Raw genomic sequence first — 25,678 nt, 5'->3', positions numbered from 1 at the left:
ATAGCAGCTCTATTCTTAACAGTTGCAAACTATAAGCAACTCGGTAGAGATGTGTGTAGTCATGCAATAGATGGCACAGCAATGAAAATTGACAAAATACAGCTACACACAACAATGTGGATGAAATTCATGAATATAATGTTGAACACACAAAGCCAGGCACAAAAGAATACATTCCAACTGACTCCATTGATATAGAACAGAAGCAGACAAGAACAAAAACATATTTAAGGGAATACATACCAGCTTGAAAATGTGGAAAAGAAAGTCACTACCATTAGCTGCCTTCGAGAGCGTAGGAAGGGGCTATATTGAAAAAGAATAAGCAAGGAGCAGAAAGTGTTGGAAATCTTTTACTTGATCTCAGTGATAGTTTAATGAGTGGTCACTTCATAATAGTTCTTTAGACCGAACGTTAATGTTTCATGCATATTTTATCTTTGTGTGTTTTTTCACAATGCATATTTTTACAAAAAGGAAAAGTAGCTCTTCCTTGTTTTGTCTCCTTTTCTTTACTAACCGAACTAGTCAGTCCTAAAGCCATTAGATAGGCAGAGCAAGGTAGGCGTTTGCCCCAAGGGGAAGGGAGCCATGGCTGGCTCCGTGTGGGCATCAGAGCTGGAACAGGTCAAGGAGGGCGTCTCTGTAGGAGGGCTGCTGGCATGGTGTGCTGGAGCCCGGGGTAGATGAGAATGTCCAGTGAGGAGGCAAGAAGCAGCATAGCATGGAGACCAGTCTGCCCATGTTGAGAAAGGCATCCCCCTGGGGCTATAGGGGCAGACTGGCACAGAATGAGAGCCTGAGTGGGGTGAGGAGGGTGTCCAGGCGGGGGAGCAGATGAGGGAGGAGCCTCAGATCTGGAGCAAAGTGAGGCACTGTCTCCATAGGGAGAAGGCCTGATGTGGACTGTCCGAACTGAAGGAGGGTGAGGAGGGTATCTATGGGGGTGGGCAGCCAGACCTGGAGGGTCAGAGCCCAAGGAGATGAGGAGGATATGTAGAAGTTAGGGTGGTTGGCTGTGGGGAGTTGGGCCAAGCATAGTGAGGAGGGGTTCCACAGAACAGGGCTGTTTTGTGTCAGGAATCAGAGCCTAAGCAGGGTGAAGAAGGCATCAATGGATCAAGCGATTCTCCTGCCTTAGCCTCCCCAGTAGCTGGGACTACAGGTGTGCACCACCACGCCCGGCTAATTTTTGCATTTTTAGTAGAGACGGGGTTTCAGCACGTTGGCCAGGCTGGTCTCGAATGCATCCTGATACGGCTGTTGGAGCCCAAGTAGGATAAGCTGGGCATCTTTGAGTGGCCCAGTGTGGAGGGTGAGAGCCTGAGTAAAGTTTGATATTTTAAAAAAAACAAACAAACATGTAATATGTATCTACACATTTTCAAAAAATTAAAACAGGAGTAATAGAGATAGGTTATATTATTATTCACAACTATTCATTTCATCTTTCTTTTAAGAGGACACTCCTGCCCATTACCTTGCAATTTCAGAACCGCCTGTGGAAGGAAGACATATTTCTGTCTCATTGACTGTGGGTTTGCTGTCGGCTGTGCTTTACCTATTGGAATATGAGTGGATTTAGCATGTGCATTGTGAGTTTTGCACTGTGAGTTTCTGCCAGCTCCTTTGTGCTTCCCCTCTGCCAGGAGAAGGGGCCTAATCCACATAGAGGCTGCTTCTTTAGTGTTGGTCCCACAGCCTTGAGTAGAGCCCCCGCCTGGAACAAGGCAGTAGACAATTTGCCTAGGAAGTCTTTTGTTGTGGCAAGTCATGGAGAGCTCAAAGTTATTTGTCCCCAGAGTAATAAAAATACAGTTGATTCCTGTTACTTGGGGGTAGTTATGTTCTGTAAAGTCACTGTGAACACCGGATCAGTAAATACTAAGCCACTGCTCCTAGGGAAAATGCAAGCCTCTGACCACACATTTTCATCATTTGATCAATACATAACCCTGTTTTATGTGTGCTTCTGTCTGAAGACACATGATATAGTTGGTAATTAGAAGGTGCACACAGAAGGCTTCTGGGAGGCTGGCTACTTTCTATTTTTTAACCTGTGTGGTTAATTATTAAAAATAACTCTACATACTTTTTTTTTTTTTTTTTTTGAGAGGGAATCTCTCTGTCCCCCAGGCTGGAGCATAGTGGTGTGATCTCGGCTCTCTGCAACCTCCACCTTCCGGGTTCAAGGGATTCTCCTGCCTTAGCCTCCCGAGTAGTTGGGACTACAGGTGTGCACCACCACGCCCGGCTAATTTTTATATTTTTAGTAGAGACGGGGTTTCGCCGTGTTGGCCAGGCTGGTCTTGAACTCTTGAACACAGGTGATCTGCCTGCCTCAGCCTCTCAAAATGCTGGGATTACAGGCGTGAGCCACCGCGCTGGCCCTGTCTTTGTTTTTTAAACGTGTGTATAGGTGCGGTGGCTCACGTCTGTAATCCCAGCACTGTGGGAGGCTGAGGCAGGCAGATCACTAGGTCAGGAGATTGAGACCATCCTGGCCAACTCGGTAAAACCTCGTCTCTACTAAAAATACAAAAAATTAGCAGGGCATGGTGGCAGATGCCTGTAATTCCAGTTACTCGGGAGGCTGAGGCAGGAGAATGGCTTGAACCTGGAAGGTGGAGGTTGCAGTGAGCCAAGATCGCACCACTGCACTCCAGCTAGTGACAGAGTGAGACTCTGTCTCAAAAACAAAAAACAAAACAAAACAAAAAAAAAAACAAAAAAACCAAAAAAAACCCCACACACCTTATATAATATATATTATTGTTTCATTAACATTGAATTGTGGCTGAAAGCCCTGTGACTCATGCCTGAACCAAGCTTATCTAACACAGGTAATTTCTTCATAAGGCACGTTGCAGGCCTCTTGCTCTTAGGACACTTGACGGAACTTTAGTAACTCTTGGCGGCCATTTTAAACAGCAAACTCACCAACAAAAAGCACACAAATGTGAAAAATGTGACACTAAATCGACTGCAAAAAGGAAGTTTATTTATAGTAGTAGAAGAGCTTAAACAAGCAGAGCATTGTCTTGCTTGACTTCAGCTGGGAATGTGTATGTTGCGTGACTGAAATTTTTTGCCACTCTGCACATATCCCTGAATGACCACAAAAGCATCATGAGTATTGATTTTTGGGTGATAAATGCATTTCAACAGGTAGGCAAATTTGCAAGTACAGAATCTGAATAATGAGGACTGAGAGTAGATAACTCGTAATAAGATTGTAGAAATGAATCCAAATATGTCATTAGTGCCTGCAAATGTCAATTAATAGGTAATAATTGCTGGACTGGATTTTTACAGTGTCGATTTACGCTATTTGAAGGATAAACTTAAAATGTAAGTAGAATGGTTGAATGCAAAAGAATGGAAAAAAGACTAGGTAAATGCAAACAAAGAAGAGAAAGTATAGTTTGATTAATATTAGTCAATAGAAAACTCTAAGTCCAGGCTCATTGGCTCACACCTGTAATCCAACACTTTGGGAGGCCGAGGCAGGCAGATTGCTTGAGGCCAGGAGTTCAAGACCAGCCTGGGCAATGTGGCAAGACTCCGTCTCTACTAAAATTACAAAAATTACAGGCATGGTGGCACATGCCTGTAATCCCAGCTACTTGGGAGGCTGAGGCACAAGAATCGTTTGAACCCAGGAGGGGGAGGTTGGAGTGAGCCAAGATCGTGCCACTGCACTCCAGCCTGGGAGAAAGAGAGAGAAGGAGATTCTGTCTAAAAAAAAAAAAAGAAAACTCTAAGGTGAAGTTTTATCTTTAAGGATAAAGGATGGCTGCTAGATAATGGTAAAAGACTCAGTTCATCAGGAATGCATTTGTATTTACCTAAACCAATCAAATCAGGATATATTAAAGCAAACATTAACATCATTACGGGCATAAATTGAGAAATCTATAACTGTATTGAGGGCCCTTGACACACCTTTCTCAATCATTGACAGATCAAAAGGACAAAATTGTAAAAGATTTAAAATATTTTAACAACACAATATGGATATATATATGGAGTTCTGTACTCAATATTTAGAGACTATCTTTCCCCAGTGCCAGAATGTAGATATCTGACTAGGCATCACTTAGAAGATAATATCTTTGGACGAGGCTTACCAATTTACTTACTGACTCTGCCTGAACTTAGGGCAAGGTGTATTACAGAGACTTACGGAGCTAGTTGTCCTCCTCAAGGTCTACTTCTTAGTAACTGAGGCTAGAGGCACATATCTGGTTGAGTAGCCTCGTAACAGAACATGCTATGCTATGGGGATGAGGAGGGGTGTAAGCTAGGAGCTCTCAGTCATGGAGACGGGGGGGGGGGGGGGGGGGGCGGTGCCTGGGGCTGGGCAAGTGCCTAATGGGGGAGAACTAGGGGGTAGTGAGATGTAATGGAGTTATAGTGGGCCCTTACCTGTAGTTCCTAAATATTGTAACCTGGGAATTCACACTGTTCCCCCAGCTCCTGGCCATCTGTAGATCCTTCAATTGCAAAATGCTGCTCAGTTTTCTGCAAAGTGCAACCTCTGCTATTTGGGGAAGCTGGGCAAAAAGGTAGGTTCTGGGTAGTACGGGATTTTAACAATATTGATTCTTCTAATCCATACGAAATATAAACATGAAATATCTTTTCATTTGTTTATGTCTTCTCCAATTTCTTTCACTAGTTTTCAGTGTACAGATCTTACATATCCTTTGTTAAATTTACTCCTAAGTATTTTTTATGCTATTGTAAATGGGATTGTTTTAATTTGGTTTTCAGGTAGTTTGTTGCTAGTGTATAGAAATGCCACTGATTTTTGTATGTTGATTTTGTATCCTGAAAGTTTAATAAATTACTTAATCAGTTCTAACAGTTTTTCGGTGTGAAGTCTTTAGGGTTTTCTATGTATAGGATCCTGTCATAAGTAAACAGAAGCAATTTCACTGCTTTCTTCCCTATTTGGATGACTTTTATTTATTTTTCTTGCTAATTGCACTGGCCAGGGCTTTCAGTACCATGTTGATTAAAAGTGGTAAAAATTGGCATTCTTGTCTTGTTCCTGATCTCAGAGAAAAAACTTTCAACTTTTCACTGTTGAGTATGAGAGCGGTGGGCTTGTCATATCTGGACTTTACTGTGTTGATGTATATTCCTTCTATACCTAACTTGTTGAAAATTTTTATCATAAAAATGTTGAATTTTGTCAAACGCATTTTCTGCATCTACTGAGATGATCATATAATTTATATCGCTAGTTCTTTTAAGATGGTGTACCACATTGATTGCTTTGAATATGTTGAACCATTCTTGCATTCAAATGATAAATCCTACTTGATCATGGTGAATGATACTTTGTTTTTCTTTTATTTGGAGACAGGGTCTCGCTTTGTCACCCAGGCTAGAGTGCAGTGGCACGATCTTGGCTCACTGCAACCTCTGCCACCCAGGTTCAAGTAATTCTTGTGCCTCAGCCTCTCAAGTAGCTGGGATTATGGGGATGTGTCATCATGCCTGGCTACTTTTTTTTTGTATTTTTAGTAGAGACAGGGTTATGCCCTGTTGGCTAGGCTGGTCTCGAATGCCTAGCCTCAAGTGATCTGCCCACCTTGGCCTCCCAAATTGCTGGGATTACAGGTGTGACCCACCATGCCTGGCTGTGAATGATATTTTTAATGTACTGTTGAATACAATTTGCTTATTTTTTTTTTTTGAGAATTTTTGCCTCTATGTACATCATGGATATTGGCCTGTAATTTTCTTTTCTTGTAGTGTCTTTGTGTGGCTTGGTATTAGAATAATGCTGGCCTCATAAAATGAAAGAATTCCCTCCACTTCAATTTTTTGGAAACATTTGAGGAGGATTAGCATTAGTTCTTTAAATGTTTGGTAGAACGAAGTCATGAAGCCATCAGATCTTGGACTTTTCTTTGACGGGAGATTTTTAATTACCAAGTAAATCTTCTTACTTGTTGATGTATTTAGTTTTTCTGTTTCTTCATGATTCAGTTTTGGTAGATTATATGCTTCTAGGAATTTCTCAACTTCTTCCAGGTTATTCAACTTCCTAGTGTGTAACTTCACAATCCCTACCAAAATTCCAAATGCATCTCTTACAGAAATTTTTAAAATCCTAAAATTTGTATGGAGTCACAAAAGACCCCAAGAATCTCAAGCAATCTTGAGCAAAAATAACAGAGCTGGAGGCATCACACTACTTGATTTTACATATACTACAAAGTTATAGCAATCAAAACTGCATGGTACTGTCATAGAAACAAATACATTAACCAATGGAACAGAATAGGAAACCCAGAAATAAATCCATACACTTATGGTTAATTGATTTTTGGTAAAGGTGCCATGAACACACAATGGAGACTGTCTCTGATAAATGGTCTTGGGAAAACTGGAAATTCACATGTAGAAAAATAAAATTGAACCCTTATTGCACACCAGGCAAAAAAATCAACCCAATGGGTAAAGAAAATGTGGTATATATACACCATGGAATACTACTCAGCCATAAAAAAATCATGAAATAATGTATTTTGCAGCAATCTGGATGGAGCTGGAGGCCATTATTCTAAGTGAAGAAACTCAGGAATGGAAAACCAAATACCATATGTTTTCACTTATAAGTTGAGTTAACCTATGGGTATGCAAAGTTATACAGAGTGATATGATGGACTTTGGAGACTCAGAAGGGAGGAATGTAGGAGGGCAGAGAAGGATAAAAAAAGAACTACATATTAGGTACAACGTACACTACTTGGGGACTGGTGCACTAAAATCTCAGACTTCACCACTATACAATCCATTCATGTAACCAAAAACCACTTGTGCCCCAAAAGCTACTGAAACACAAAATATGCATACATTTTTTAAAAATCATCTCAAAATGGACAAAAGATCTAACCACAATGGCTGAAACTATAAAACTCTGTAAGAAAACATAGGGGGAAAGCTCCATTATATTGCTATGGGCAATGATTTCTTAGATATGACCCTAAAAGCACAAGGAACAGAAGTAAAAATATACAAGTGAGATTACATTAAATTACAAAGCGTTTCACAGCAAAGAAAATAATCAACAGTCAGGAGACAATTCATAGAGTGAGAGAAAATATTTGCAAACCATACTATGATGAGCGGTTAATATTCAAAACATATAAGGAACTCCATCAATTTGATAGTAAGAAAACAACTCAATTTAAAAATGGGCAAAGGACTTGAATAGACATTTCTTAAAAGAAGGCATACAAAGGCTGGGCATGGTGGCTCACACCTGTAATCCCAGCACTTTGGGAGGCCAAGGCGGGAAGATCACTTGAGGTCAGGAGTTCAAGCCAGCCTGGCCAACATGGCGAAACCCTGTCTCTACTAAAAGCATGAAAATTAGCTAGGCATAATGGCGCATGCCTGTAGTTCCAGCTACTCCGGAGGCTGGGGCACGAGAATCACTTGAATCTGGGAGGCTAAGGTTGCAGTATGCCAAGATCACACCACTGCACTCCAGCCTGGGTGACAGAGCATGACTCTGTCTTGAAAATAAATAAGTAAATAAATAAATAAGGCATTCAAATAGCCAATAGGTTTATGAGAAAATGCTCAACATCATTAATCAACAAAGAAATGCAAATTAAAATCACAATGAGATATCACCTCATGCCTGTTAGAATTCTATTATCAAAAAGATCAAACATAACAAATGTTGATGAGGCTGTGGAGAAAAGGGAATCCTTTTTTTTTTTTTTTTTTTTTTTGGGATGGAGTCTTGCTCTGTTGCCTAGGCTGGAGTGCAGTGCCCCAATCTTGGCTCACTGCAAGCTCCACCTCCCGGGTTCACGCCATTCTCCTGCTTCAGCCTCTTGAGTAGCTGGAACTACTGGTGCCTGTCACCATGCCTGGCTAATTTTTTGTACTTTTAGTAGAGATGGGGTTTCACCGTGTTAGCCAGGATGGTCTTGATCTCCTGACTTCGTGATCCACCTGCCTCGGCCTCCCAAAGTGCTGGGATTACAGGCTTGAGCCACCGCGCCCGGCCGAAAAGGGAATTCTTGCACACTGTTGGTGGGAGTGTAAATTAGTACAGCCATTATGAAGAATAGTGTAGAGGTTCCTCAAAAATACTGAAAGTAGAATTACTGCATAATCCAGCAATCCCATATTTGGGTATATATCCAAAAGAAATGAAATCAGTATGTTGAAGAGATATCGGCACTGCTATGTTCATTGCAGCATTATTCCCAATAGCCAAGATACGGAATCAACCTAAGTGTTCAGCAATGGATAAATGGGTAAAAACGTGGTATATATACACAATGAAGTACTATTCAGCCTTTAAAAAGAAGGAAATTCTGTCATTTGCAACAACATAGATGAAGATGAAGAATATTATGCTAAGTGAAACAAGCCAGGCAGAGAAAGACCAATATTGCATGTCTCACTTATATATGAAATCTAAAAAGTTGAACTTGTAGAAGTAGAGAGTAGATGATGGTTATCAGAGGTTGTTGCCAGGGGGCAGGGTGGAGTGTATGGGGAAAGGGAAGATGTTGGTTAAGGGAATAAAGTTTCAGTTAGACAAGGGAAAGAAGTCTCTGAGATCTATTGCATAGCATGGTGACCATAGTTAACAATGTATTGCACATTTCACAATTGCTACAGAAATGTTCTAACTTAAAAAATGATAAGGATCTCAGGTGATGGATGTGTTAATTACCCTGACATACCCATTCCGCAATGTGTACATACATCAAAACATTAAATTGTAGCACATAAATATAAATAATTATTATTAGTTAATTAAAATAAATTTCTTAAAGTGCAATGAAAGCAGTGATGAAAGAAATAGGTATTTCTCAAATTAAAAAAAATGAAAGTAAATTATAGGAAATGAGAAATGAATGAAATTGACCAATAACCCAATTCAAGTTGGAAAAAGAAAGGCAAATAAAATCTAACGAAAACACAAAGATTGTGGGTAGAGAATCAGACATAGAAAATAAAAAAGGAATAATATTAAGCTTAAAATTAATGATTTAAGGACAATAAAGTATGGAAATTATGAAGAATTTTTTAAAAAGTAGGTTCAATGAAGGGGCTCTGGAGAAACTCCTATCCAAGCAGGCTCAGAAACGAAGGAACTAATTGGATTTGAAAGCTGTCCTAGGAGAAGTTGGAAAATAAAAAAAAAAATCTTCCCACCAACATTTGAAGTGGCTTAGATTCTTAGAGTTCCACAAATGTAGGCTAATTACTTTCATTTCTTCAAATAGCATACAGTCTTACCACTGCACATCTATTAGAATGACTAAAATAAAAGCATTTACAATACCAAATGCTAACAGGTATGTGGAGCAAGTGAAACTCTTAGGACAGTAGTGCACGCACTACTAACGAAAACACAAAATGATGCTGTGACTTGGGAAAAGAGTTTGGTAGTTTCTTACAAACATACGCTGCTCACATAACCCAGGAATACCACTTCCTGGTATTTATTTAAGAGAAATGAAACTTACGTTCATAAAAAAACCTCTATGCAAATGTTTTTATGGGCTTTATTCATAATTGCCCCAAACTGGAAATAACCCAAATTTCCATCAACTAGAGAAAGGATGAACCCGTTGTATATCCATAGAATGGACAAAACTCAGCAATAAAAAAGAACAAACAACACACAACATAAATGAATCTCAATGCATCATGTGAACATGTAAATATTAGTTTTTTGAACTGCTACATAGCTTTTTATAATATATATAATCACTGGGGTAGAAATATCAAACTAATTTGATACCCACAAGCATCTACTTAAAAATATATGGAAAGCAATTCTTTAACAGTTGGAAAATTTAAAACATTAATTTTTTTCCTTGAACTCATATGTTGGTTCCTCTTACCCCACAGACTTTCAGTATAATGGAATATAATCTTATGCGCAAAAGTCTTTTATTCATGCCATTTTCTTTTTTTAATTTAACTTTTAAGTTCATGGGTACATGTAAACTTGTGCCATGGGGGTTTGTCGTACAGATTATTTTGACACCCATGTATTGAGCCTAGTACTCATTAGTTATTTTTCCTGATCCTCCCCTTCCTCCTACCTTCCACCCTCCCATAGGCCCCTTCTATGCTGTTCCCTTCTATGTCTCCATGTGTTTTCATCATTTAGCTCCCCCTTATAAGTGAGAACATTTGATATTTGGTTTTCTGTTCCTGCATTAGTTTGTTAAGGATGATGGCCTCCAGCTCCACCGTGTTTCTGCAAAAGAACATGATCTCATTCTTTTTTATGGCTGCATAGTATTCCACTGTGTATCTGTATCACATTTTCTTTGTCCAGTCTCCCATTGATGGACATTTAGGTCAATTCCATGTCTTTGCTATTGTGAAGGGAAAGGACTCCCTATTCAATAAATGGTGCTGGGATAACTGGCTATCCATATGCAGAAGACTGAAACTGGACCCTTCCTTACACAATTTACAAAAATTAACTCAAGATGGATTAAAGACTTAAATTTTAAACCCCAAACTATAAAAATCCTGAAAGACAACCTAGGCAATAAAAATAATACAAATAAAAACCAATACAGTATAACAACTACTTGCATAGCATTTATAATGGTAAGTATTAAATACCTAGCAATCTAGAGGTGGTTTTAAAGTATTTGGAAGAATGAGTGTAGGTTATATGCAAATACTGTGCCATTTTATAAAAACCACATGAGCATCTAAGGATTTTGGTATCTGTGAGGATTCCCAGAACCAATCCCCCAAAGATACCAAAGAGTGACTGTATTTTAAACTAAAGTTACTTATTTATTTGCCGTTTTTTCAACTATTGCCTTGGATTTACTTATTTAGGAATGCACTTCTACTGCAGAATATTTTGCAATGTTATTTACTTTATTTTATTATTTTTCGTTTTTTGTTTTTGAGACAGAGTCTTGCTCTGTTGCCCAGGCTGTAGTGCAGTGGCACGATCCCGGCTCACTGCAACCTCCACCTCCCAGGTTCAAGTAATTCTCCTGCCTCAGTCTCCTGAGTAGCTGAGATTACAGTCATGCACCACCATGCCTGGCTAATTTTTGTATTTTTTAGTAGAGATGGGGTTTCACCATGTTGGGCAGGCTGGTCTTGAACTCCTGACCTCAAGTGATCCACCTGCCTCAGCCTCCCAAAATCCTGGGATTACAGGCATGAGCCACTGCTCCTGGCTAGCAATGTGTTGTTGATCTCAAGAGATTATATTAAAATAATTGTAAGCATTTAAAAATTATTTTAATGATCTAATTTAATTATTAATCAATAGCTTGATTAAACTCTCCTTCAATTTTTATAAAGGCATAGAATTGGACACCTGGTATCTTGCAAAGGATTTGTTTTTTAGCAGGTAGACTATTAATCACAAATCACAAGTGATTTTCTTAGTTTCTGGAAAGTTTACCAAAAAGGCTTTACCAGCATCTACCAAATGATTAAGAATGTGATTAATTATACCTGTTACTCTTTCATTTAGTCACCTTATCTCATCTGAAATGCTCTGTAAGTGTTGGAAAGTTTGAATACTATCGTTTCAAAATATAGGAAAGTTTGCAAGCATTTTATAAAATATGTATTTTAAAAAAATTTTGTGATTACTTTTATAAAATGCTTTTATCTTACTGCATACTTTAAATATTTTTTTTAAGAAAACTTGATGGCACAGATTTAACTAATTGGCAAAGTCAGTCCTCCATTAGCCAAATCAGTCAAACTCATTTCTCCCACAGAAGAATGACTTTATTTTTCAATTAAAATCAATGTCTTAATATACATCCCTGTGGCAACCATCACACTTCTGAATCCTATTTCTAGGGTAGACAACAAAAGGCACAATGGCTTAGTGTGAGTTTGTCATCTGAATGAAACCGGTGCTGACCCCTTGGTATTTCTTACACTTTCTTTGCTTTGCTTCCATGGAAAGCATCCTCAGAAAAATGCATTATTGAATTGTTCCTTTGTTTGGAATTCAGAAGTTCTTACACTTTGAAGACATGTGAGACATAGGTAAGAAGTATGCTCTTTTTTTTTTTTTTTTTTTTCTTTAAAGATGAAGGACTTGATGAAACAGAGGAAGAAAAGGAGACTTCAGGGTGGCTCATTCTCAAGTAGATCAACTTCAGGAAAAAGTAAATATGTAGTTTAAGAATCAGTAACATCCTCAGATCCCTCTGTACCTGTGTACCTCCTGAAAAATCTTCCTGTATCCTGAGGGATATGGGTACCCCAGCCTGAACAAGCCTAATCTAGTCAAATCCACTCATTTTTCAAATGGGTGGACAGAGGTAAAATTTCAAATGAGTAGATGGAAGTAAAACTAGCCCAAGTTGACACAGTGAGTTGATGGTGAAGTGTGGACTTCAGTCCACATCTCTTCATTCCTGGTGTGTGTCCTTCCTTCCCTCCCTCCCTTTTTCCTGCCCTTCCTTCCTTCCTTCCTTCCTTCCTTCCTTCCTTCCTTCCTTCTTTCCTTCCTTCCCTCCCTTTTCTCTTCCTTCCTTTCCCTCCCTCGCTGTCTCTTCTTCCTTCCTCCTTTCCTTTCTTTCTCTTTCTCTCTCTCTTTCTTTCTTTCTCACTCTCTTTCTTTTTTCTTTCTTTCTTTCTCTCTTTCTTCTTCTCTTTCTCTCTCTTTCCCCCTCCCCTCCCCTTCCTCCACAGGGTCTCACTCTGTCACCCAGGCTGAAGTGCAGGGGCATGATCATGGCTTATTGCAACATGGACCTTCTGGGCTGAAGTGATTCTCCCACCTCAGTCTCCTGAGTAGCTGAAACCACAGGTGTGCGCCACCATGCTGGGCTAAGTTTTTTTTTTTTGAGACAGAGTCTCGCTTTATCACCCAGGCTGGAGTGCAGTGGTGCGATCTCGGCTCAGTGCAAGCTCTGTCTCCCGGGTTCACGACATTCTCCTGCCTCAGCCTCTCGAATAGCTGGGACTACAGGCGCCTGCTACCATGCCCGGCTAATTTTTTGTATTTTGTTTAGTAGAGACAGGGCTTCACTGTGTTAGCCAGGATGGTTTCGATCTCCTGACTGTGATCTGCCCGCCTCGGCCTCCCAAAGTGCTGGGTCTACAGGCGTGAGCCAACTCACCCAGCCCATGCTGGGCTAAGGTTTTTCATTTAATTTTTTTTTTTTTTTTTTTTTGGTAGAGACAGGGTCTTGTTATGTTGCCCAGGTGGGTCTTGAACTCCTGGGCTCAAGTGATCCTCCTGTCTTAGCCTCCCAAAGTGCTGAGATTACAAACATGACCCACTGTGCCCAGAACCTGGTATATTATTTATATAGCACATTTGTGTCTGTGTATTCCAGGTCTGTCCTAGTTCTTCAGAGCCCCCACTTAGCAACTCTCGCAATCATGCTCATTTGTTACCTGTAAGACCTGTGTTTTGTAGTCTCTTGCCCAAACAAACCCCAGTCCAACCAAAATGGATTCATTCTGTGTTAAAGTTGCCAGATTTAGAAAATAAAAATAGAGGATGACCAGTTAAATCTGAATGTCAGATAAACATCAAATAATTTTTTAGTAGAACTGTGTTTCTTATATTGCATGGGATATACTTATGCTAAAATTATAAATGGACATCCTCTATTATGTTTGGCAATTCTATTAATTTGTGTTTCTCTCCCACTTCCATCCCACGAGATCTGCTTTCTTCCAACTGACTGCAGGCTAATCTGATCAACTGATTCTCAAGACTGGGTTAACAGACGTTTTCAGGTTAAAGGGTAAAATTTCAAACCCATAGAGTGACTTGATAATAAAAATGTAAAGCACCAGAGGGCCTTTTGGCTAATCTTTTAGGGGAACGAAAGGAATGATTTACACAGTCTCTGACTAGGGAACTCAAAAGCTAAAATGGTAATAGAAACATTTGTTGGCATTCACTGTTGCCATTCATTGTTTGTTAATTGACTAAAATACAATAAACACTGATATACAAGCCAGCTTTACAAAAATAGTTCAAGTAATTCTCATGTCTATGAGGTAAGTGTTATTATTGTTTCTTTTATGACAAACTGAGGCTCAGTGAGGTGAAGTGACTGAGCCCAGGCCACACAGCCAGTAAGTGGTGGATTAAGGATGTGAACTCAGGTCTAACTCTGAATGCTATGTGTCCTACCACTCCATACCACTTCATTAAATCTTCACGCTATCTCATCTTAATCCTCACAATGACAACAAAGCTTCCAGGTTAACTGCATTGTTCCCATTTTCTAGATGAGGAAACAGAGGATCCAAGATATGCTGCTATAAGGGATTGAGCCACGCCCAAAATCAAGATCACTGTTTGGGGTCATAATTTCCATGACCAAAGAGTACGGGCACTATTGTAAAATTTGAAGAGGATACATGATTAGAACTCCCCCAACAAGAAAGATTGGGGAGATAAATTGTTACAGTCTTTACTTTTAGGCAGCCACATGGTATGGCTTCAGGAACTCTGGAAGAGACTCTATTCCAAGATACCGTCATAGCTTTCTCAGTATCTGAAGTTCCACCAGTACAGATGTATATTTTGGCATAAAGATGTTTTCTCTGTCTCTTGCTTCCTCTTTCTCCCTCTACCCACCTCTTACATTTTTGAAATGAATGCACTCTAAGAGTTAATACAATAAGGGATTATTAGTTTTTCATGCCTTAAAATAAAAAAAATACATAAGGATCACGAAAACACATGTGGGAAATGGGGGCTTGAGTAGGTGGGGGAAGCTCGTCTGTTCATCTGGTTGTCTGGGAGTATCATAAGATCCTAGGCTTGGATAGTAACAGAAGGAATAAAAGGAATTTCTTTGTTAACCCAAGGTCATCTGAGATCGTTCTTGCTTCTGGTGCACCAAGATCCAGTAGAGTGTGCCCAGGCCCTCTGGAAAATCTCATACCATCCATTTCTGTCATCAGTGGAGCAAAGAAAAGATGCTCACTAGCGTCTGGGGTTGCCCTTGGAGTGACTGTGGGCAAACCAGCTCTGCAACTGTGCCAAACAAATTCTTGTGATCATTTAAGTGTGGCCTCTTACCCAGGAGCAAAACAATAGGCAAGTGTCTGTGTAGCACAAAGTACAGCACCATGGCAAGGTATGGGGATTGGTCAGGGTCCTGAAACGGAATGTCTTAGACGTACCCTAACACACCATCTGACCTCAGACAGACCCCTTCCCCATGCTGGTGTCAGTCTTCTTACCTGTGAACTAAAGGGACCTGGTGGATCATCTCTAAGGTTCCTCTGCACACACTTTGTGTCTCTCTTTGGATTGTGCTTAACTCCCACCTCTCTTCTCATCCACACAGGCACCTTCCTCTCCACAGCCCCACCTTCTCCTGGAGGAATGTAGCTTTCCTGCTGCTTCTCGCCCTTGCTTTGGAGTGGACTTCTGCATTGCTGGACAAGAAGAACAAACGTGAGTTCAAAAAAGCTGCAGCCATTCTTCCTTAGAAAGCATTCTTGAGGATGAGGGTTAGACATGAGGCCAGCGCCAGTGTCAGAGAGGCCCCCTCTGCCATGGATTTGGGGCCACAGAAAGCTACCCCTGCTCACCACCCTGGCCCTCGACATACTTTCCTTACTTGTTCCCCCCAAATTATTTCCCTAACTTTTCCATATGTATATATGGAAGGAGACTATGTATATAGTTTGCATCTACTGGGGATGCTCCCCAGAGATATGGTCTCATCTGTCTTATGATATCACTCAACACATACTTCTTGGGTGATCACATTCATTCCCACTGCACACACATACACAAACACACACACACACAAGTTTAATTTTTTTTTAATTAATAAGTCACTAGGCATGAGCCTGAGCAGAGAGGACCAGTGAGGAGGCTGCTGCAGTAGTTGAGAAGAGACAAGGGATGAGATCAGATGCTGATCTGAGGGAGTGGTAGTAAAGAGAGGCAGGAGACAGAGTTGACCCAAGTCCATGACTGACAGGATACTGGGGTGGTGGAGAGGAAGGAGTGCATCTCTGGATTCTAATAACAGACTGGACCTGTTGATGCCAAATGTCAAGATGCAGAATAGAAAGTAAGGTAGTGCTTGGGCGTAAGGAGGTAATAGTTCTGTTTTAAATATGTTAGAACAGAAGTGCTTCTGCGATGCTTAGATGGTGTTTTTCCCAGGCAGGTCGAAATAAGAGTCTTTAGTTTGGAATAGAGGATGAGTCTGGAGGAAGAGATGAGAATCATAGTTGGGATCGTGGGAATGAGTGGGATCACCCAGGAAGTATGTGTCAAGTAATGTCAGAAGACAGTTGAGACCAGATCTCTGGGAAGCATCCCCAGTAGATGCAGAGAAACCTGTGAGGTGTGCTTATACACACAAGCAAGTGGTTAAGAAGAGCTGACAAGAAACAGAGGCGGGTTTTTATTAATAAGTGAGAGTTCAAGCTGACAATACGGAAAGGAGCTTCAAGGATACAAACCCAGCTTGATTTGCCAAACTCTCTGTCTGCTAAACCTAGAACAATGGTTCCCAAGTAACAGCCTACCTCCTGGTGCCCACTGCCTACTTTAGGATCACCTGGGGTTCTTTTTAAAAAGTGGAGTCCCAAAGATGCACTTCCTAGAGATTCTGATTCAGCCTAGAGCTTATATTTTCTGAAACATGCATAGATGATTTTGATGTACGCTCCAAATTAGGAACCACACACTCTTCTTAGCTTCAGCCCATTCCTGGAGGGATCATTAATGACAAGAAGTATTGTTGGAAAGTACTCAAAGTCTCAGTTGCCAGTCCTCAGGGAAGATGTGGGGCTCCTGAAGTGAGTCCCGGACTGTAAATCCCAGACTTGCCCCTAATGCATTGTATTATCCTATCGGACCTCATTTCTTTTAATCTGTGAAATCAGAAGTTTGGTACCAATGATAATAGAGTTCTTTCCATTCCAAAGTTCTACAGTTCCAAAACTCAGTAGTATCTGAAAGGATCATGCCTCTCTGGCCAGATTCCATTGGAAGGATACTCAGTTTAGAATCATGGAGACACATTAAATGCTATATGAGCCATCCTTTACTACCTAACAAATTATCTGTGGGTCAGAAGTCTGGCATTGTGCCTCTGGGTTATTTGCTCTGATTCTTTCCAGGCTGAGATTGAAATGTCAGCCAGGGCTGTGGTTCTCATTTGGGATGCAAGGTCCTCTCCCAAGCTCCCTGGTTGTAGCAGAATCGTTTCCTTGGAGTTGTAGGACTGAGGCTACTTTACTGGCTGTCACTTCTAGATGCCACCCTCATGCCTTGGCACTTGGCCTCAACCATCTTCAAAACTACGAATAGCTTGTTGGATGCTTCTCATCATTTGAATCTCTCTGATCAATTCTTCTCTACCAACCAGAAGAAAACTCTGCTTTTCAAGGACCTAATTGACTAGGTCTGGGCCAGAGATGAGATTATCTCTAATCTTAAGGTCAACTAACTTGGGTCTTTAATTTTTCTGCAAAATCCCTTCACAGCATTGCCTAGATTAGTGTTTGATTCAATAATCAGAAGTTGGGAATCTTGAGGGTGCAACTTTAGATTCTACCTACCACAAGCACTGAAATCAGGAAGCCATGTCTAGCCTCAAAAAGGAAGGAAGCATGGCCATACCACCCTGAAAATGCCTGATCTTGTCTGATCTCAAAAGGTAAGCAGGGTCAGACCTGGTTAGTACTTGGATGGGAGGCTAACTGGAAACACTGGGTGCTGTAGTTTTTTTCTCCTTGCCTCTTCTAGTTTTTAGTTAAAAAAATAAAAATAAAAATAAAAGGTAGAAAGCAACTCCATATCTGCCAAGGTCTTACCCCAGGCATTATAGACATCACTCCATTGAACTCTTATAATCAACCTGTAAGGCAGGAATTGTCATTCTCATTTTAAAGATGGAAAATACAACTCAGATGAAGGGAAATACTTTCCCAAGATTATTTAGTTGGTTAGTGTTGGAGCCAGGCTCCCAAGCCAGATCTGCCTGACTATAATGCTTCTTCCATTCCACCATTTCTTACTCCTTAGAAGTAAATTAAAAATCATACAACTGAGTTCAGATCAGTCTTGAGTTTACCAGGAGTCAAGGGTCAAATCAGGCCTCCTGACCTCTACTTCCATGATGTTTCCACCAGTCTTTACTAGTTTCTTTTATCAATTAGAGACAAAGGAATTAAGAATTAAAATATTAGGTTTTAAGAAGAGAGAAAATCTTTTGAATTTAGGGAAAGGGCCTTGGTCCCTTCCTAACCCCTTGCCCTGGAATCCAACATGCTTCTCCTTCAGTTCTTCTTGGACACAAATTCGTGATTCAGATCCATTTGAACGAATCTGAGTGCTGAGAAACAGAACTAGCCCCTGAATAGAAGCAGAGCAAGAGCTAAGAATTGAAGGTGGAGGATAGGGCCGAGAGAATTTCACTACACACCTTTGCCATAGGAGAAAAAAAGCTGAAATTCTGAATGAATGTGAGTTTGGACATTTCTTTCTTGCAGAGAAACCAGGGTTGTGTCCCAAAGAGAGGCTCGCCTGTACTGCTGAACTTCTGAATTCATGTAACACAGATTTTGACTGCCAGGAATACCTAAAGTGCTGCCTTTTTGCCTGTCAGAAGAGGTGCATGGATCCCTTTCAAGGTAGTGATGTCCAGGCTGAGGACAGAGGTTCCCCACTTCTTGCTCTGCCCAAAACTGGCTGAGGGATTCCCTTGGATGGCAGGACAAGGACCCAGGGCCTGTGCTCTTCTCATTCTCTTATTCAATGCCTAACCCTCAAGTACAAATCATAAGTCTAGGCATGGTGACCATCAACCACCATTATATTGATGCTGGTCTTCTTGGGTCCCACATTCAATCATTCACACATAACTAATACTTGTTGCATGCTCACTCTGTTCAAGAAACTATTATGGCACTGTGACAAAATGAAACCTCAGCTTAGATGCTGGCATTGTTTTTCAGACTCTTTGATCTTCAAGGAGGTTTTCTGGTAACTCAATGTATTGGACATCTCTCCAATATGTGTGGGGAATTGTGTGCTTTTTAAAAAGATTCATTTATTCATTCACTCATACATTTATCCATTCATCAAATATCTGTTGTTAATGCCCTTTGAAAAGACCACCAGACTACACCTGTAGTTGAACAAGCTGGGTTTAGTACTCACTGAAGTGAGGGAAAATATTCACCCTAGACAAGTTTGTGGCATTTCTGTAAGAAGCTGTTAGAAAGAATCTATTAGAGGATTTGGGCTTTGATTGGGTAACTCGGGGGAGGGTCTAAAGAAGTGAGAGTTTGCTCTAGATTGAGTGCTGTCAGAAAGCGGGGGCAATTCTATGACTGGCTATCTTAACTATACAGAATGCAGACTAGACTGAGGATAAAGCTGTGATTGATGGTAGAGAAGCGTAAGTCACTCATGTTAGCTTAGAAGGGGATGGGTGTTTGGTATTTTGCAGGTTTCGTGGTGATCTTGTTTTTGTCTTACTTCATCATGATCTCAGAGTGACCTTGTTTGATATAGATGTTCTAAGAGATTTTTTAGATCTCCAACAGAGAATTCATGTGGCTTAGCTAGGAGTGTCAGATCAGTTTTCAGACATCAGGGGCTGTCTCTTCCTTGGTATTTCATTCTTTCTAGGTACTAGGCACTTTGTTAGGCACTTTGGATGCAAAAGTAATTGCAGTTTTGGACTGTGAATTTTAAATCATTATAACTAGGTTCAAACAAATCTTTATTGGCTGGGCATGGTGGCTTACACCTGTAATCCCAGCACTTTGGGAGGCCAAGGCGGGCGGATCACCTGATGTCAGGAGTTCAAGACCAGTCTGACCAATATGGTGAAACGCTGTCTCTGCTAAAAATACAAAAATTAGCTGGGCATGGTGGGGGATGCCTGTAATCCCAGCTACTCAGGAGGCTGAGGCAGGAGAATTGCTTGAACTTGGGAGGCAGAGGTTGCAGTGAGCTGAGATCACACCATTGCACCGCACCCTGGGTGACACAGCGCGACTCCCTCTCAAAAAACAAAACAACACACAACAAAACACATCTTTATTAATCAAAATAGGAACGATTATAATCAACACATTTTTGCCAAAGAGAAGTAAGTTTGTGTAGCGTAAAAATCCGTGCTTCAGGATTTGACGAACTCTTAGAAAGCATTTTCTGCATCCTGCTGTTTGTGGATGTGTTTTCCTTGCAAAAAGTTGTTGAGATGCTTGCAGAAGTGGTATTTGGTTGGCGAGAGGTCAGATGAATATGGTGGATGAAGCAAAACTTTGTAGCCCAATTCATTCAACTTTTGTGTTGGTTGTGTGATGTGTGGTTGAGTGTTGTTGTGGAGAAGAATTGGCCCTTTCTGTGGACCAGTTGGCCCTTTCTGGCTGCCAGTTGGTCCAGTGTGGACCAATGCTGGCTGCAGGCACTGCAGTTTTCAGTGCGTCTCATTGATTTGCTGAGCATACTTCTCAGATGTAGTGGTTTTGCCAGGATTCAGAAAGCTATAGTGGATCAGACCAGCAGCAGACCACCAAACAATGACCATGACCTTTTCTTGGTGCAAGTTTGGCTTTGGGAAGTGTTTTTGAGCTTCTTCTTGGTCCAACCACTGAGCTGGTCGTCACAGGTTGTTGTGTAAAATCCACTTTTCATTGCGTGTCACAATTGGATTGAGAAATAGTTTGTTGTTGTTGCATAGAATAAGAGATGACCCTTCAAACCAATATATTTTTTAAATTTTTGCTCAGCTCATGAGGCATCCACCTATCGAGCTTTTTCACCTTTCCAATTTACTTCAAATGCTGCATGACCATAGAATGTTCGACGTTGAGTTCTTCGGCAACTTCTTGTGTAGTTGTAAGAGGATCAACCCTGATGACTGCTCTCAACTGGTCATTGTCAACTTCCAATGGCCAGCCACTATGCTCCTCATCTTCAAGGCCCTCGTCTCCTTTGCAAAACTTCTTGAACCATCACTGCACTGTACATTTCTTAGCAGTTCCCAGGCTAAATGTGTTGTTGACGTTGCAAGTTGTCTCTGCTGCTTTACGACCCATTTTCAACTCAAATAAGAAAATCACTCGAATTTGTTTTTTGTCTAATGTAATTTCCATAGTCTAAAATAAATATAAAGAGCAAATAATAAGTCATTAGCAAAAGTACATGAAGCAAGAAATGTGCATTAAAATGATGTATAATATAGCCACATTTATTTAAGAATGTATTCTAACATCAAACAGCAAAGTTCAACAATGCAAAAACCACAATTACTTTTGCGCCAACCTAATAGTTGCTGAACAAGTCTTGCCCTACCAAAGCTCAGTACAATGGAGAAGAAAGATCAGCTCCAAAGTACAAGATTCTTATATGCACCTTGTAATATTCTTTGCAAGGAAGGAGTGATGCTCAGAGGTGCCATACAACATAGACTATTAGTAGTAGAACTGGGACCAGAACCTATGCCTTTGTTTTCCCCTGCCATGGCTCCTTTTTTGATGTGGGTGATAACACCAGGAGTTATGACAAATGCTAGGGAACTGACCCTGTTCTTTTATCTCTACTCTTCATGTCCTTCCTTCCTTGCTTCCTGACTTCAGAACCCTGCACGCTACCTGTGAGACAAGGAAACTGTAATCATGATGCACAGCGCTGGTATTTTGACTTTAAAAATTATCGCTGCACACCCTTCACATACAGGGGCTGCAAAGGGAATGCCAACAACTTCTTGAGTGAGAATGACTGCAGAATGGCCTGCATGTTAGTTGGTGAGACCCATGTCCTGGAAATCTGAGGGTCTAGTTTAACTAGAAATAGTATACCAGTGAGGTTATAGGCTCAGGATTTGAGGTTAGAGTTCCTTGGTTCAAGACTTAACTCTGTCATTCACTGGCTGGGAGGTCTTGGGCCAGTTGCCTGCCTTTATAAGCTTCAGTTTCCTTGTCTATAGAATGAGGTTAATAACAGTATTTACCTAATGGAGTGGCTCTGCCAAAAATGAGATAGTGTATAGAAAATGTTAATAGATCTTGGCCAATGTGACCTGAAAGCCAGGTGTGCCCCCTTGGAAGAAGGTGTTTCCTCATGATAGTAACCTGTTGAGCATCATACTGAGGATTTGTGTAAGAATGGAATCCCATGGAGTAAGTGTCCACACTGGAGGTGGAGAGTAGGGTGGGGTGAAGGTGAAGGCTGTGGATTTATTCCTTAGTATAATGGTCATCACCAGCAATGCTGGGAGACAGTGTCCTACCAAACTTAGAAGTAAAATGACCTGAATTAAAATCTGACTTTTCCCACTTGCTGCTTTCTTCACTTCTTTGAGTTTCAGTTCCCTCTTCTGTAATTCTGGAGTCACAGCAAACAGCTCATTGAGTTGTTGGTAGGATTATACATGATTTAAAACACAAAGACTTGCTATAGTGGGGGTCCCTTTGTGTGGGTTCACTAAATGGTAACAATTGAGATGGTGACCAGTGATCTTCACAATGCAACACTGTGCGATTTATGAGGCAGCATTGCAATTTCGACCACAGATTGTGAGGCAAGCTGAAAAACGTACCATCACTACCACTTTACAGATGAGAGAACAGAGGCAGAGAGGTAAAGTTAGTTGCCTGAGGACCCACAGTTGGTCAGGAGTAGGGGTGGAATTTTAATTCCATGGACCCATGGGCCTGAACGGCCAAGGCAATCCTGGGACCTGACTTGAAACTAAGACCACAAGCTTCCCTTCATGGGAAGCTCTAAGGAATCGTGATGCTGTAGACAAGACCCTTGTCTCCTCTCTCAGGAGCCATCAGGAAGAGGAGGCCAGGGAAATGGGCTTAGGTCGGTTTGTGGAAAATTTAGGTTAAGACTCAGAGGCAACCTGATAACACCTCTGGGAGTTCAACACATCATAGCCTGAGCCTGACCTGGGAAGCCCTTGTAGAATTTGCAGTCAGATGAGGAAAAGAGCATACATGCACAAAACCCCAAAGAACTGATTTAAATGTCACCTATGTCCTAATGACTCACAAAGTTGTGTCTCCAGCCCTAATCTGACTCCCAAACTCCACTATCTGCTCTACATCTCCACCTGGACCTCGCAAACATCTCATGTTGAACTTGCTTAAACAGAACCTCGAGCCAGGGACAGTAGCTTACACCTGTAATCCCAGCACTTTGGGAGGCTGAGGCAAGAGGATCACTTGAGCTCAGGAGTTTGAGACCAGCCTAGGCAGCATAGTGATACCCAATTTCTACAAACAACAACAAAAAAACAAAAACAAAAAAAACAACCAAAAACACAACAACAAAAAAACAGGCATAGTGTCACACGTCTGTGGTCCCAGCTACTCAGGAGGCTGGGAAGATCACTTGAGAAGGTAGGAAGATCACTTGAGCTGGGGAAATTGAGGCTTAGTTGGGTGACAGTGGGAAACCCTGTCTCAAAAAAGAAAAATAAGCTAAACATAAACATAAACCAGTACCTCTTACCATCACTCCCCTAACGCAAACCTGTTCTATCCATGCTTCTCATCTTGGTTGAAAAACTTCACAATCACACTTGATGCCTCTCTTTATCAATTAACATCCATTAAGTTAGGAAATAATTTTAGTTCTACCTTGAAAGTAGATCCCAAATCTGTTAAAACCTTACCACCTCCGCTGCTGCCACCCTGATCTGAGGAGCCATCTTCTTACTTGGATTACCCCAAAAGCCTCCTAAAATGTCTCCTTGCTTCTATCCTCCTTACAATCTATTATCAAAACAGTAGTTACAATGACCCTTTCAAAACATGAGTCAGGCCATATCACTTGTCTACTGAGAACACTGCGATGGATCCCCATTTCATTCTAATAAAACCAAATACCCTAAAATGGTTTACACTGATTTGTGTAGATTTCACATAATTATCCCCATTTTATAGAGAAGGAAACTAAGTAGCAGGACTGGGACTTTACCATGGAGCTTAAGGCACCAAGCCCAGCACGCTCTCTACCATATCCCATGATGTGATGAGACATTTCATTCTTCCACAGCCTATTGGAGATGGATAGGGTAGGGTGAACCAAGTTGCAGAAAGGGATACTAGCTTTGAAGAGAAGGAAAGGCTCTTTGAAGGGTGGTGGGACGGGGGTGAGGTTTTAAGAAGCTCACATCTGCTCTTATTTTAGTTAAGGATGGACAATGCCCACTCTTCCCTGTCACTGGACGTAAGGAGTGTCCACCTTCATGTCACAGTGACATCGATTGTCCCCCGACAGACAAATGTTGTGAATCCAGGTGTGGCTTTGTTTGTGCCAGGGCCTGGACAGGTAAGGACTGGGGATATACCTCCCAAATCTATTGGGCATGTGCCAAGGATGCCATGCTGTCTCATGGAGTGGGGGGGGGTGTCTTGAACCTCGGATGCTCCTTGGACTCATCTTTGAGGATCCTTGGGAACCCCTTTTAATGCCCAACAAGTTATATTGACCTCTGAAGACTATTGTGCTGTTCTTCAAAGCCAATAATTCATAGTATTGCTCTCTATTCTTCCCCAGGAAAACTTATTTTTTCTGAGTCTCATTCCTCAATGACTTGCAAGGTGACAATATTCACCAATTCATAAAAGATTCATAACCATTAGGTATATTCCTAATAAGCCTTCATGTCTGCACAGAACTTCAGAGCATGCACATCATATTCATATTGTGTAAGACAGGCTGGGGAAAACATAAGTAGCAAATGATGTTGGATAGAAGCCAACTTTCCTGCCTCCTATAAGGCAGGTGTTTACTCCCCCATGTAGTCCCAGGGATTGTCCAGGTATGGCTTTAAGGTTCTAAGGTTCAGTATAGTGTGGTGGCAGGAGTCAAAGGCTTTTCAACCTACTTCAACTTTTCTACTGGCTTTCTATGTGGCATTGGGCAACTCATTTCCCTCTAAATACTCCTCAATGCCTACAATTTATAAAACAAGAAAGTTCTGTGTGCTATCTAATACTCCTGCTACCTGTGGTTTTCTGGGGTTATATAACCCAGATCCATTAATTCTGTAGCAGCAGACAGGAATCCTATCAGATGGTACAAGTTAGAGATGGCAAGACTTTTCTTGATGCTCCTCAAGTTATTAGCCATAGAAAGTTCATACTCTGCCTTCTCCAGTCTATTGTTACTATAGGGGGAAAGGCAAGAATCTTAATCAGAATAAAACCTTGTTTGAGTTTCCCAAGATTCCCCAAATTTGTCTCAAATTATGACCAAGTATTTCAAGGTCAAGTGTTTTCTTTTACCCCATAAAGTCAAACAAGGTTTCTGCCCACGCAAGCCCTTGCTATGTGCCCAGATCGATAAACCCAAGTGCCTGCAGGATGATGAGTGCCCATTGGTGGAAAAGTGCTGCTCACGTTGTGGACTGAAATGTACGGATCCCAAGCTTTGAATAGTAAGTAGAAAATATTATCATCAAAATCATTTATTATGAGTAGCATAATAAAGACCTGTCAGTTTTGTCTTGTATCCAACTTGCCAAATTATCTTAAGTATCACAATATTGAATGATGTTACTTTGATTTTATATATAATCTCATCATCTGAAAGTGATGATATATTTGACTTTTTTCAACTTCATGACTTTATTTTCTTGTCTTCTTGTATTGTATAGAAGCTCCAAAATAATAATGAAAATAAAGACAATGGCATCCA

At 40.9% G+C, this 25,678-nt stretch overlaps 1 protein-coding gene across 1 annotated transcript; it reads left to right on the top strand.

Annotated features, from left to right (window-relative positions):
* Positions 1–821: 821 nt before the first annotated feature.
* WFDC8 (WAP four-disulfide core domain 8) lies at positions 822–25,678 on the top strand. The gene is made up of 6 exons (XM_023197118.1): positions 822–925; positions 15,330–15,439; positions 18,502–18,642; positions 21,604–21,771; positions 24,167–24,307; positions 25,276–25,678. Exons 1-6 carry the CDS (start codon positions 900–902, stop codon positions 25,413–25,415), a joined length of 726 nt encoding a protein of 241 aa, XP_023052886.1. The 5' UTR covers positions 822–899; the 3' UTR covers positions 25,416–25,678.

Source organism: Piliocolobus tephrosceles, chromosome 20, assembly GCF_002776525.5.
Source record: "Piliocolobus tephrosceles isolate RC106 chromosome 20, ASM277652v3, whole genome shotgun sequence".
NCBI lineage: Eukaryota > Metazoa > Chordata > Mammalia > Primates > Cercopithecidae > Piliocolobus > Piliocolobus tephrosceles.
The sequence above is the reverse complement of the archived record's forward strand: the minus strand, read 5'-3'. Positions and strand labels throughout refer to the sequence as shown.